Source organism: Nematolebias whitei, chromosome 4, assembly GCF_014905685.2.
Source record: "Nematolebias whitei isolate Nwh7 chromosome 4, NemWhi1, whole genome shotgun sequence".
Classification (NCBI taxonomy): domain Eukaryota; kingdom Metazoa; phylum Chordata; class Actinopteri; order Cyprinodontiformes; family Rivulidae; genus Nematolebias; species Nematolebias whitei.
In genome coordinates this window covers 26,687,011-26,699,754 of record NC_056501.1, presented here as the reverse complement: position 1 = coordinate 26,699,754, position 12,744 = coordinate 26,687,011, and the positions used below count along the sequence as shown (strand labels likewise).

Genomic DNA, 12,744 nt, shown 5'->3' with positions numbered 1-12,744 from the left:
AAATAAAGACTGCCACTTTGGTTAAAATTTAAAATAACTTATGTGATAGTGTGATGTTCTGTATAGTATTTTAGTGCTTAGAGTGTGCAATGACCATCGTTTTAGCTCAATATTTAGAACAAATACTGAGAAGCAGCCATTTTTATGTTGGCTAACCTCAGTTAGTTGTGGCATCTTGAATTAGGTTGACTCCAAAGGTGAATCAGTTGTACCATCCAACAGATACTTTCTGAGAGTTTCAGTAAAATCTGTTCTGTGATTCATGATATATTGCTAATGGTACATACAAATACATACACAGACACAGACATGGGCAAAAAAGGGCGATAATAAATATTTCTTGCTTCATTCGCCTCAACATATAAGCAGCATTAAACACGTAAGCATGTGGAAATGTCACTTTGGTCCCTTTACTCAGAAGAAACGCTGCAGCTTCTCCTCCAGCTGGAGCTCAGCCTGTCAGTCAAACACTAACAACCTCTTACACATCCATTAGAGGAGGAAAAGGATTAAACAACTCATCCTGGTAGAAGTCTGGTCTGAGACGATCATGCTGTTTATCATTCATTGCACGTGGTTCATTGAACTCCCCCTCTTGACCTCTGACCTCACCTTACACGAGCTCTGTCCCTCTCTCCCTCTGAGCTGCAGGTTAACCCAGCAGACATAAAGACGGGCTACCTGTCAATCATAATGGACCCGGGGGAGGTGCCGCTGGACGAGCAGTGTGAATACCTCCCCTACGACTCGTCACAGTGGGAGATCTCCAGAGACAGACTGAGACTGGGTGAGCAACCAGGAAACGGGGGCCCAAATGGGTCAATGGGAGCTGATGTTAACTTGTTGAGTTTTCTGTGAAAATGCAGTGTGGGTGCATGAATGACTGCTGAAGTGTGCTAAAAAGAAGCAGATTAGTAGCTATAAGCTAAAAGGAGCAAAACACCAGCAATTAGTAGCAACAGTGGCTAAATGTAGCATAAGATGACAAACACAGAGCGAGTATTCTGAAGCAGATTTTAAATAAGGCAATGTTTTTGAAAGGATTCAAGAGTTTCTAATGTATTTGTACGGCGGAAGGATTGTTTGTAAAGTGAGATATTTTAAGAACTGGAAAAGTCCTCAAAACCAAAAGGTCAGAGTACCCACATCCTGAATGAGCTGAATGTGCTATTTCAGCCATTTCTAAAATACTGTAAACAAAGCATGACGTAAAAGATTGCAAAAATTGTGTAAACAAACTTCAAAGTTCATGCTCAATAATCCAGGTAAAAATATCCAACAAAGTCAGTCAGGTCATCTGGACGGTTTATTTTTAATTTGTTACTGTTGAGTTGTTTTGTCCTTCATCCAAAGGACTTCATCAGTCTGAGAAGCCACTACAAACTGAGTCCCACAAGCAGCACACGCACATAGTGGGCCAACCAGTTTGATGGTAATAAGATGGTTTCTGGGGCCCGCTCTCTCCCCCATCGACTCCTCTCAGGCAGCCATGGCCAAAGTGTTTCAAAACATCAAAGTCCATACTCAATAATCCAGGTAAAAAAAAATCCAACAATGTTAAGTCAAGTCCTTTGGACGTTTTTTTTTTTTTTTAAACCACTGGCTATGGCTGCCACAGAGGAGTTGACGGGGGAGAAGGCGGGCCCCAGAAACCATCTTATTACCAGCAAACCGGTTGGTTCACTATGGGGGTGTGCTGCTTGTGGGACCAAGTTTGTTATGGCTCCTCGGACTGATGAAGTCCTTTGGATGAAGGACGAAACGTCTCAACAACAACAAAAAAAGAAAGAAAAGAAACCGTCCAGATGACATGACTTACTGTAACTTTGTTGGATGCATAAACATTCATCCATCATCTTTACCCACTTCTTGTATTTCGGGTTGCGGGGGTCACTGGTGTCACTGGTGTCACTGATGCCCATGTCCAGATATCACTGTGTGAGAGGTGGGGGACTCCCTGGACTGGTCTCCAGTCCATCACAGGGACACATAGAGACAAATGAGACAAAAAAACATTCACTCTCTCACTCTCTCTCTCACCTAGAGACCATTTTAGAGTTACCAGTCAGTCTAACATGCATGTTTTTGGTCTGTGGGAGGAAACTGGAACACCTGGAGAAAACCCACACATGCACGGAGAGTCACTGAAAACAAACTTTTTGAAAACGTTTCATAGCATCTTATGGGAACATGATGATTCCAAAAGCTGCCGTTGATATTTTTATTCCTCTTATCATCACTTGTGTTTGTGTGTCTGTTAAAATACTTCATGAATCACTGAATGGATTCAAATGAAATGCTCAGAAAGTAATCATTAGATGTATGTCTGCAACTGATTAGCTTTTTGAGTCAAACCAAGTCAAGATGGCCACCATGGCTAACTGACCTTAAAAAAATATCTGTAGTTTAATCAGTCTTACAAATATTGAGCTAAAATGTGTTGTGGTAGTGGCTGAGGGTCATACCCAACACACACTCTGTGTGCAAGCTTGTGGGAAGCAGGGGTGCTGAGGGTGCTGCAACATTTCCGAATGGATGCCAGAGTTTGTCTAAACGCACAGTTACATTTATTTTTGTTTAATCTATCATTTTTAATGTTTTTAGTTTTATACCCATGTTTAAAAGGAAACACTATTTAGATTATTATTTTATTTGTTACAAAAAGCTGCATTGCTGTTCTTTGTGTGCAAAATTTTACAATCTTAAAAACGTGTTGTTTTATTTTGTAAGGATATGCAACTGTTTAAAGCCACTGTGCATTTTACTGCTAACGTTGGGCTTCATGATATTTTTACTCAAGTTCACTCGCGCTCACAGCCCCGTTTCCACGGTCCTGTCTGAACATGAACTGTTGGAACTGATGGGGAGAGTTCCCAGTTTAAAACTTTACCCTTAACTATTAGAGTCTGTTAGCAAAATATTTCACGAACCACTGAATGGATTTGAATTAAACTTTAAAAAATAATAATGCTACGCCTCTCTTTTCTCCCTGTTCTGTCTGGATGTAGGAAAGGTTTTGGGTCACGGTGCTTTTGGAAAAGTAATTGAAGCGTCGATGCACGGCACCTGCAGGAGCAGCAGTTTGGACACGGTGGCCGTCAAAATGCTGAAAGGTGACATTCATCTGAGTTTGTACTGCACGGCTGCTGCCGACAGCTCCACCCTCAACTATCTGCTCAGATTTTAGAGTTCTGTCTTAACGAAATGTGCTTTGTCGCACACTTAATTCAGTTAGCCAATGAAAACACAAACAGCTGCACCTTCACGTGTTCGCTGAATTCACCATCAGGAAGCTGCTCAGACTCTGAGAAGTCTCTGACTGACACAGTCAACGTTTCTCTAGAAATACCTTTTAGTTTGAACCAGTCCCAGTTTGTACAGGACAAGAGATGAGCAGCTGCTAACCAACCCACAGAAATGTCTCCAAGATGTTAAGTTAGTGTACGGTTTCAGGAAGAACATGGTGAAAAACGGAAGCTGTCCAAAAGAAAAATCTAAACAATGTTTGTTGCAGATGGAGCCACAGCCAGCGAGCACAAAGCTCTGATGTCAGAGTTAAAGATCCTGATCCACATCGGGAACCATCTGAACGTGGTCAACCTGTTAGGAGCCTGCACCAAACCAAACGGTGAGTCTGCGTGCTTACCGCCCGCTGCTCAACACATGCGCGGCAGAGGTTTGACCTCAGAGTGTCCATTTGTCTGGACTATTAATGAATCAAAGTAATCCCTGGACGTGCATCTACAACTGAATATTTGGAGTCAACCTCATTCAAAATGGCTGCCGCTGACTGATAGTAAACAAAAAAATATTTCTTATATCTCAGTTGTGCAAGTATTAAGTTAATATTTAGCGTGTTAGTAGCTGAAGCTCTTGTCAAACACATCTGAGCAGGTCTCTTTGAGCTAATCGATTCCTCACATTGATAACGCAAAGATGTTCATGATAAAACCAGACTCCTGTGCAAATTGTTTTTACATTTGAAAACTTCCTGTGCACATTATGAAAGCAGTGTTTTTTTGATGGTGCATACACATGTGCAGCTCCATCCCATAATGAGTTTTATGAAGCTTTTCATTTTGTTAAACCTTGAAGCAGCTATGAGCTATCCAAAACCAGAAATCCAAAAGCGAAGTCAAACGAATGCTTTTTTTTAATCCATGCATCAAGTTGACCTACTGAGCACATTTTAAGGGCGTCACTGTGGCAGCAGGATTTAAACCGACTCGACTCAGGAAGCGCAAAAGATTAGCTAAAAACTTTCATTAACAAAACAACAGACTGAGCGGCAGCAGAACAAAACTTACCAAACTGAAGGAGAGAAGAGGCACGGCAGGAACCACGACTGACATCTACAGTAAAAAAAATTGTATTTTGTGACTCTATTGTTGTCGTTGTTGCTCACTGTCGTCATCACTCTTTGTCCAAAAATCAGGCCTCTCTTGTAAATGAGTCCCCGCGGCTCAATGGGGTTAACCTGTATAAATAAAGGTTGAATGAATGGAGAAAAGGGTTAAACTGCTCTGGACTGAATGGTGAGGGGTTTTAAGGACTGAGGATGACAAGGAGAGGAGGAGGAGCTGAGCTTAAGGAGCACAGGTGTAGGCGGGTGTGGAAGGACTGAGGAAGAGCTGAACAGAAGTAAAGAACTGGGGGGGGGGGGGGGGTAAAAATGAATCAAAGGCACAGGGAAGCTCAGAGGAACAGAACATCCAAAAACAGAGAACCTCAACTATAAACACAAAAAACTACCAAGGGTTCATCTAAATACACCGACACTGATACTGAGAGTGTGGAAATGTTTTTACTTGGCAAGCAAACCTCGAGATCCTAAACATCCATCCAGCCATCCATCCATGCATCCATCCATCCATCCATCCATCCATGCATCATCTTACGCTTGTTCCGAAGTGGAGTTGTGGGGGCAGCAGCTTGAGCAGGGAGGCCCAGACATCTATTTCCACAGTCACCTCTTCCAGCTCCTCTGGGAGGATTCCAAGGCGTTCCCAGGCCAACTGAGAGACAGTCTCCAGTGTGTCCTGGGTCGTCCCCGGGGTCTCCTCCCAGTCAGACATGCCTGAAGCACCTCCCTAGAGAGAGGCCCAGGGAGCATCCTTACCAGATGACCGAACCACCTCAACTGGCTCCTCTCGATGTGGAGGAGCAGCGGTTCTACTCGGAGTCTCTCCCAGATAACTGAACTTCTCACCCTCTCTCTAAGGGAGAGTCCAGCTACCCTGCGGAGGAAACTCATTTCCTGTATCCACAATCTTGTTCTTCTGGTCACTATTCAAAGTTTGTGACCATAGGTGAGGGTAGACACAGGAAACAAGAGAGCTTTACCTTACAGCTCAGCTCCCTGTTCACCACAACGGACCGGCACAAAGTTCACAATACTGCAGATGCTGCACGAATCCGTCTGTCAATCTCACGCTCCATTCTTCCCTCACTCGTAAACAAAACCACAAGATACTTGAACTCCTCCATTTGAGGCAGAACCTCACCCTTCCTAAAGTGTTCCTAAGCAAAAGGTGGGAATCTCTCTTTTTTCCCCTTAGTATTTTAGTTCTGTGTAAATCCATGTTAATTCTTTAAAATATGCACAAGAAAAACAAATATTTCCATCTTCTGCTTCCAGGTCCACTGATGGTGATCGTGGAATACTGTAAGTATGGAAATCTGTCCAACTTCCTGCGAGGCAAGAGGGAGTTCTTCCTGCCCTACCGGGTATGAAAACTGAGCTCAAGCTGTTCGTCTTCTTCCTTTTATATCTAGTTGGACTAATATTTGCTCTTTTCCCCTCTCTGATGTAATTTTTGTCCATATTTTTCGCCGTCACTTCCACTCGTGACTCATTCTGTGCCGAGTTTAGAGGCGGTGCATCACGCTGTGCTCTGTTTCAGGACCGCTCTCCAAAAACCCAGAGCCAGGTGAGGCGGATGATTGAAGCCGGTCAGGTGGAGCAGAGAGGGCGTCCGCCTCCTCCTGCAGCCTCCACACCTCACGTGACATCATCCAGGGCGTCCAATCAGAGTCCGGCGGTGGAGAAAAGTGAATCACCTTGGCATCTTGAGTACTAAATGTATTTTTACGTGCATGATTTCACACCTCGTGCTGTTTCCCTCTCCAGGGGAGGACCTGTGGAAAACCCCCCTGACCATCGAGGATTTGATCTGCTACAGTTTCCAGGTGGCTCGGGGGATGGAGTTCCTGGCCTCCAGAAAGGTTCCCTCTCTCTCCTTTGTGTTTAAATGACTGAGCAGAGGTTAGAAGTTTGGATTGTTCAGGCGGGGGCGGCTGTAGCTCAGACGTGCTTCACCCACTTTGCTCCCAGCAATCACATCATTTCAGCATCAATCAGTCGGTGCTTGTTGCTGGATGCTCCACAGCGTTTAGCTCGACAGAATTCAAATATTAAACAGCAGAAAGGATAAAACGACCTAATTACACCAACGGTTTTTATTTTAAAGTTTGTAAATAACAGTTTGATGCCATAAAATGTCTTTAAATTTCACAAGTGTGAACTGTAGCAGAGTTACTTTGATTTTTATGTTTTTAAAATATATATTTTTTTATTTAGTTTTGCAATATTTTGTCTTAAATTCTGGACATTTTATCTTCAGTACATTTTATACAGAACAGGGTTGGAGCCACTGTGAGGAAAAAGTTGTAATTTATTTGAGAATTCAATGATTCTCAGTTAAAAATGAGAATTCTGAGGGAAACAGAATAATTCTGACTTTAATTTCAGAATTATGAGAAAAATGTCAAATAAATAAATAAAAAAAATTCCCCACTGTGCCCCCAATCCTTTTTCATATTTATCTGACTTTAATTTAAATAATTAAATAATTTACAAACTACAATGTGTGTGCAGAAAACTTAAATGGATTCGTGGTTTTCTGAGTTAATCTCAGTTTCTCTAAGTAGCGGTGAAATTATTAGTTGTGCAACAATTGCCATTCAAAAGAAAAGGTATTTATCATCTCAAAGTCATCGTCAGCCGGTAAAAAGTGTGCAATAACGTTTTTACTGGTGTGTTAGTCTGTTTAGTTGCTCTATATGTTCAGTCTGGAACAGGTCTGTCTTGTAAATGAGTCCCCGTGGCTCAAAGAGGCTAGTGAGAAAAACATTTCAACAGCTGGATGGATTTCAATTTAAAAAAATGTCAGAACCTAATAATTAGACGTACATCTGCAGCTGACCTTTTTTAAATCACTCTGATTTTAAATGGCCGTCTCTGCTCATGGACCTCGAAACACACAACAGTTGTTAAAAAGTCTGACAATTTTACACAGTCTAGTGACATTTCATGCAATTACCAGAGGTATTTTATTGATTTGACCTAAATGTGCTCGCCATCAAAAATGTTACACTATTTAACGGGTTAGACTCATTGACATCATCCATCCATCCATCCATCCATCCATCCGTCCATCCATACTCTTTACCCACTTCTTCTGTTTTGGGTCGTGGGGGTCACTGGTGTCCATGTCCAGCAATCGCTGTCTGAGAGGTGGGGGACACCTTGGACAGGTCTCCAGTCCATCACAGGGACACATAGAGACAAACAACCATTCACTCTCTCACTCACACCTAGAGACAATTCAGAGTTACCAGTCAGACTAACATGCATGTTTTTGGTCTGTGGGAGGAAACTGGAGTACCTGGAGAAAACCCACTTAAGGCATCATCATGGCTTAGTTTATTAATATGACCTGATACAAAGTTTTAATGTACAGAGTAGCTGTGGGATTAAAATATTTTTTTTTTCTGTGACGTTAAGAAGAATTAGTGAGGACTTTGTTTGAATTTACGAACCAAAGCAAGCATTAAATAAAGTTTAAGAGAGAATAACCTTCACATCAATGTGAAGAAGACAAAGGAGATGATTGTAGACTTCAGAAGGAACAAAAACATCTACACCCCCCTGAACATAAGAGGATCTGCAGTGGAAGTGGTCTCCAGCTACAAGTACTTGGGTGTACACATGAATGACAACCTCAGCTGGAGCAACAACACCACCAGCCTGATCAAGAAAGCTCATCAGAGACTCTACTTCCTCAGGCGGCTGAGGCGAGCTGGTCTGGGAAGCTCAGTCCTCACCTCCTTCTACAGGTGTGCAGTGGAGAGCATCCTGTGCTCCAGCATCAATGTGTGGCATGGAGGCTGCACAGCTGCAGAAAGAAAAGCTTTGCAGAGAGTGGTGAAGGCTGCACAGAAATCTGTTGGAATCAGTCTCCCCACCATCACAGACATCTACACCTCCAGATGCAGGAAGAGGGCCACCTGCATCATGAAGGACCCCACTCACCCAGCACACACACTTTTTGCCCCACTCCCCTCAGGAAGGAGGTTAAGGAGCATTAAGTGTAGAACCACTAGACTGAGGAACAGCTTCTACCCTGAGGCTGTTAGACTCATGAATCTCTAACTAGAATAATGACTGTGAAAAACCATATCATGTTGCTGCTGATCTGTTTCAATTTGGTTGTGTTCATGTGCACACATCTGCTCACAGACTCATGTTCATGTTTGTGCTGATGTTCAATGTTTTATGTTATGAGTGCTTAGTGTATATTTAGTTGATGTTTTTCTTAGTTCATATCTTAGATGTTATTACTGTTTTTCTTATACATTTTATTGTTGGATGTAACTAGGACCCTGTGTACATAATTTCGCTCCACCACATGTACCACATGAGGTGCGAATGACAATAAAGAAACTCTGACTCTCTGACTCTTAATAGTTGGGTTAAGGCTGAATAAGTACATCTGATATGAGACTTTCATTTTTAAAACACACTGAAGAAGTAAAATGCTAATATGATTAAATCCATTAAAAAATAATAATGTTATATAGGATTCATGTTTAAATCTATGTAAAATAAAAAATAAAAATTAAATCAATTAAAATCTAAAACTTGCATAGTGGGGCAATGAATGAGTCATTCAGGTCTGTAGAGTGTTTTCTTTTTTTTAATCAGATTTTTAGCATTTCAAATTGTGCTTTTTTAACATCTTTTTATTGGAGATATAAACTTTTTAAGTCATACTGGATTGTTTTCAAATAAATAAATAAAAAATCCTTAAAAAACACTGATGGACCTGAGGAACACCACATCACAGAGCATGAACCATTACAGTCCACCTCTAATGGGAGTCAATGTGACCGCTGAGTCATTAAATTATTAAGAGCTGTCTCGCTTGTCTCCATGTGTCCCTGTGATGGACTTGTGACCTGTCCTGGGTGTCCCCCTGCCTCTCACACACTGACTGCTGGAGATAGGCACCAATGACCCACACGACCCAGAAAGGAGAAACAAGAAAATAAATGGATGAATTATGAATATGAGAGTGAGACATTCATTCAACCTTTATGTCTACAGGTTAGTCTCATTGAGCCACGAGGACTCATTGACCTGTTTTAACAATAACAGTAAACTACAATGCATTTAAAATAAAAGCAGTGTTATAAAACAATAAATCAAGGTGATGTAAAACAAGGTAAAATACTAAAAACAAGAACATATTTGCTTTGATGTTTCTATTGACCTTATCAACTATTTAAAACCCCTTAAAGAAATGAAGGTGGACAACTTCAGTTCCTTTTGCAAGGTGTTCCAGGTTACAGGAGCCGAGTAGGAAAAGGCCTTTTTGCCAAGTTCAGTCTGCACAGAGGGAACGCTGCAGGTAATGATGTCCTGAGTGTAACTGCACTGACAGCGTGACATGTAGGAGGAGACATAGGAAGGCAGCAGACCAAGGAGGGATTTATAGATGAAGATGAACCACTGTGAGAGTCCACGTGTAGATGATGATGACCAACTGACCAAGGAGTACAGGGTGCAGTGATGGGTACCACCATGGTAGACAACATCCAACATCTGCAAGCAGCTGGCATGGCCATTCATGTAAATAATGTCACCGTAGTCAATGGCTGGTAGTAAAGAAGCGGTTACAAGGGGTTTTCTGGATTCAGAGTTAAATAAGATTTATTTCTGAAAAAGAAACCCAGTTTTAATTTCAGTTTCTTTACCAAGTTTTCGCTATGTGGAGAGATGTGCATCAACCAATATTCCCAAGTATTTGTAAGAATCTACAAACTCACTAGGAACACCATGCGTGGATGAGACAGGAGGAAGAGTTGCTGGCACCGACTGTCTGTTGGAAAACAACATCCCTTTGGTTTTGTCAGCATTTAGCACCAGGTTGAGGTGGAACAAATCTGACTGAATGATGTCAAATGCAGACTGTAGAAGATGGAAAACCCTGGCAACTGTGTTAGCTCGGCAATCAACAACAGTGTCATCGGCATACGCAAGGATACGTCAAGAATGTTTTGACCTACCGTACATTATTTATATAAATTGTAAAAAGAATGGGACCTAAAACTGAGCCTTGTGGCACACCATTATGAAGACATGAAGCAGACAGACTGGCTTTGAACGAGTCTCTTAAATTATTTGCTGTACCAAAAAGTAAACGACAGTTTGAAAGACGATGTTGCAGAAACTCCAGAGTCCAGGTCCAGATATGAACTGACACAGACACAAACAACTGTCACTATCCAAACTGTGTGTGTGTGTTTGTGTGTGCAGTGTATTCACAGAGATCTGGCAGCTCGAAACATCCTCCTGTCAGAGAACAACATTGTGAAGATCTGTGACTTCGGTTTGGCCCGAGACATTTACAAAGACCCCGACTACGTCAGGAAAGGAAACGTGCGTCCTCCTCTCCCTCCTGCAGTGCCACTTCCTGGTTTTTATCCACCCGCTGCAGGCAGACTATAAAACTGCTTCCTGTATGTTTGTTTGTTTGTTTGTGCTATTCATCACTGCTGTTTGGTGCTCTCCCAGGCTCGTCTGCCTTTAAAGTGGATGGCTCCGGAGAGCATCTTTGACAAAGTCTACACCAGCCAGAGTGATGTGTGGTCCTTCGGAGTCCTCCTCTGGGAAATCTTTTCGCTTGGTGAGTTAGAAATCTGAACACAAATCATTTGGATGCAAACTGCTCCAGGAGGTTTTGCGAGGAGCATCTGTTCCTGCCAAACAGAAAAAAATAACCTTCCTTTTTATCCAAACACACAAAGGCTTGTTTTCCTGCAGCTGACATCTTAATGAATGTGTCCCCCACCTCAGGTGCATCTCCGTACCCAGGAGTGCAGATTGATGAAGACTTTTGCAAACGGCTGAAGGATGGCTTCAGGATGAGAGCACCAGAGACCGCGTCGCCTGAAATGTAAATATTTCTTTTTGCTGTTTCCTCCTCGATCTGAGGGGAAAATTGCCTCTTCCTTTCAGATTTGTTTCAGCTCATCAATCCATCTCCGGGAGCTGACTCTCACCTTTTGATAACTGGACTTCGAGGTCACCTTAAGGAATGTGCTGCTGTTTTTTTGTTTGTGACTCTCTGCTGCCCTCTGCTGGCAGATACGGCATCATGCTGGCCTGCTGGCAGGGAGAGCCTAAAGAGAGGCCCACGTTTCCTGCGCTGGTTCAGATTCTGGCAGACCTGCTGCAGGACAACAGCCTGCCCGTAAGTCCTTCTGAAATAAGTTCATCTTCTATCAAAAAGCTTTTTTTAATCTTTAAGTTGCTTCTGATCCCCTCAGGATGGGAAAGGTTACACCCCCCTGAACCACTCGCAGAACTCAGAGGATGATGGTTTCTCGCAGTTTTCATCCCGCCCCCCATCTGAAGAAGAACTGAGACTGGCTTGCAACACTCTGTCCACAAGGTACTTCTGGATGCACGGTGGTTTAGTGGTTAACATTGTTGCCTACCAGCATTAAGGTCCTGGGTTCGATTCCCAGCTTGGTCTCTCTGTGTGGAGTCTGCGTGTTTTCTCCAAATACTCCACTTCCTGCCCACAGACTGATAATATGCTTGTTAAGGATTTTTCCAGTGAAATAAATAAAATTGATCTTGCAATGCCTTAAAATAACAGAACTGAGACGTGGAGGTTACTTTTGTCTTGTTGTGAATAAGTCCAGTAAAACTATTCAAACTCATAACAATGAGGCATTTCTGCTGTTTAAACAGATTTACATTAAAAAAAAAAACTATACAGTGTCTGACAAAAAGCAGGAAATCAAGTCTGACTCATATAAATCTGATGATTTTTTATCTCTGATGTATTTCTGCAGCTGATGTAGACATGCAGGGGAGTTTAGCTAAAAAGGGTTAAAGGTGACATCTGTGGCTCCAATCATCTGCTAAAATATGACCAACATGTCAGTACTGAACCTACGTAAGAGGATAGATTTTATTTATTTTGTTAAAAAACATAATTCTTCCACATCTAAGCTAATCAACCTTAATACATAATAGCTGTAATTCAGTTTTACAGAAATAGTTAAATTTAGTTTGGACTGACGGTCCTCAACAAAACAGATGAGTGCTGAAACATTCTGCAGCATGTTAAAAATGATTTTCAAAATAAAATGATCATCTAAAAGTCAGCCAGGGCGGGCGTCTTTTAACAAATGTTTGTCCTTTAATGAGTTTTCGTACAAAAATCTAAGCTGTTCTGTAATATCCTGGATTTTATGTTTATTTTATGAAGACTGCAGATCAAGCAGATTCTCAGAAACTCTTTGCTGATGTAAACACTCGTGCTTTGTGACTGTGGCTTCGGCCTGTTAGACTTCTTGTTTTCTCACATGAAGAAGAGTTAGTCTGAAAAGTGACCGAGAAAAGCAGGTATCTTGTTTATCAAAGGAGATCGCAGAAGTCGTCCAGGT

The 12,744-nt window shown here is 42.0% G+C and overlaps 1 protein-coding gene across 1 annotated transcript in view; it reads left to right on the top strand.

Moving 5' to 3' along the window:
- flt4 (fms related receptor tyrosine kinase 4) overlaps positions 1 to 12,744 on the top strand; it is a 35,093-nt gene that overhangs the window by 18,503 nt on the left and 3,846 nt on the right. The window contains exons 15-25 of the mRNA XM_037675079.1: positions 652 to 787; positions 3,009 to 3,113; positions 3,515 to 3,628; positions 5,639 to 5,727; positions 5,904 to 6,051; positions 6,131 to 6,225; positions 10,601 to 10,723; positions 10,859 to 10,970; positions 11,141 to 11,240; positions 11,432 to 11,537; positions 11,614 to 11,738. Coding sequence (XP_037531007.1) covers positions 652 to 787; positions 3,009 to 3,113; positions 3,515 to 3,628; positions 5,639 to 5,727; positions 5,904 to 6,051; positions 6,131 to 6,225; positions 10,601 to 10,723; positions 10,859 to 10,970; positions 11,141 to 11,240; positions 11,432 to 11,537; positions 11,614 to 11,738 — 1,253 coding nt within the window. The remainder of the gene's footprint in view (positions 1 to 651; positions 788 to 3,008; positions 3,114 to 3,514; positions 3,629 to 5,638; positions 5,728 to 5,903; positions 6,052 to 6,130; positions 6,226 to 10,600; positions 10,724 to 10,858; positions 10,971 to 11,140; positions 11,241 to 11,431; positions 11,538 to 11,613; positions 11,739 to 12,744) is intronic.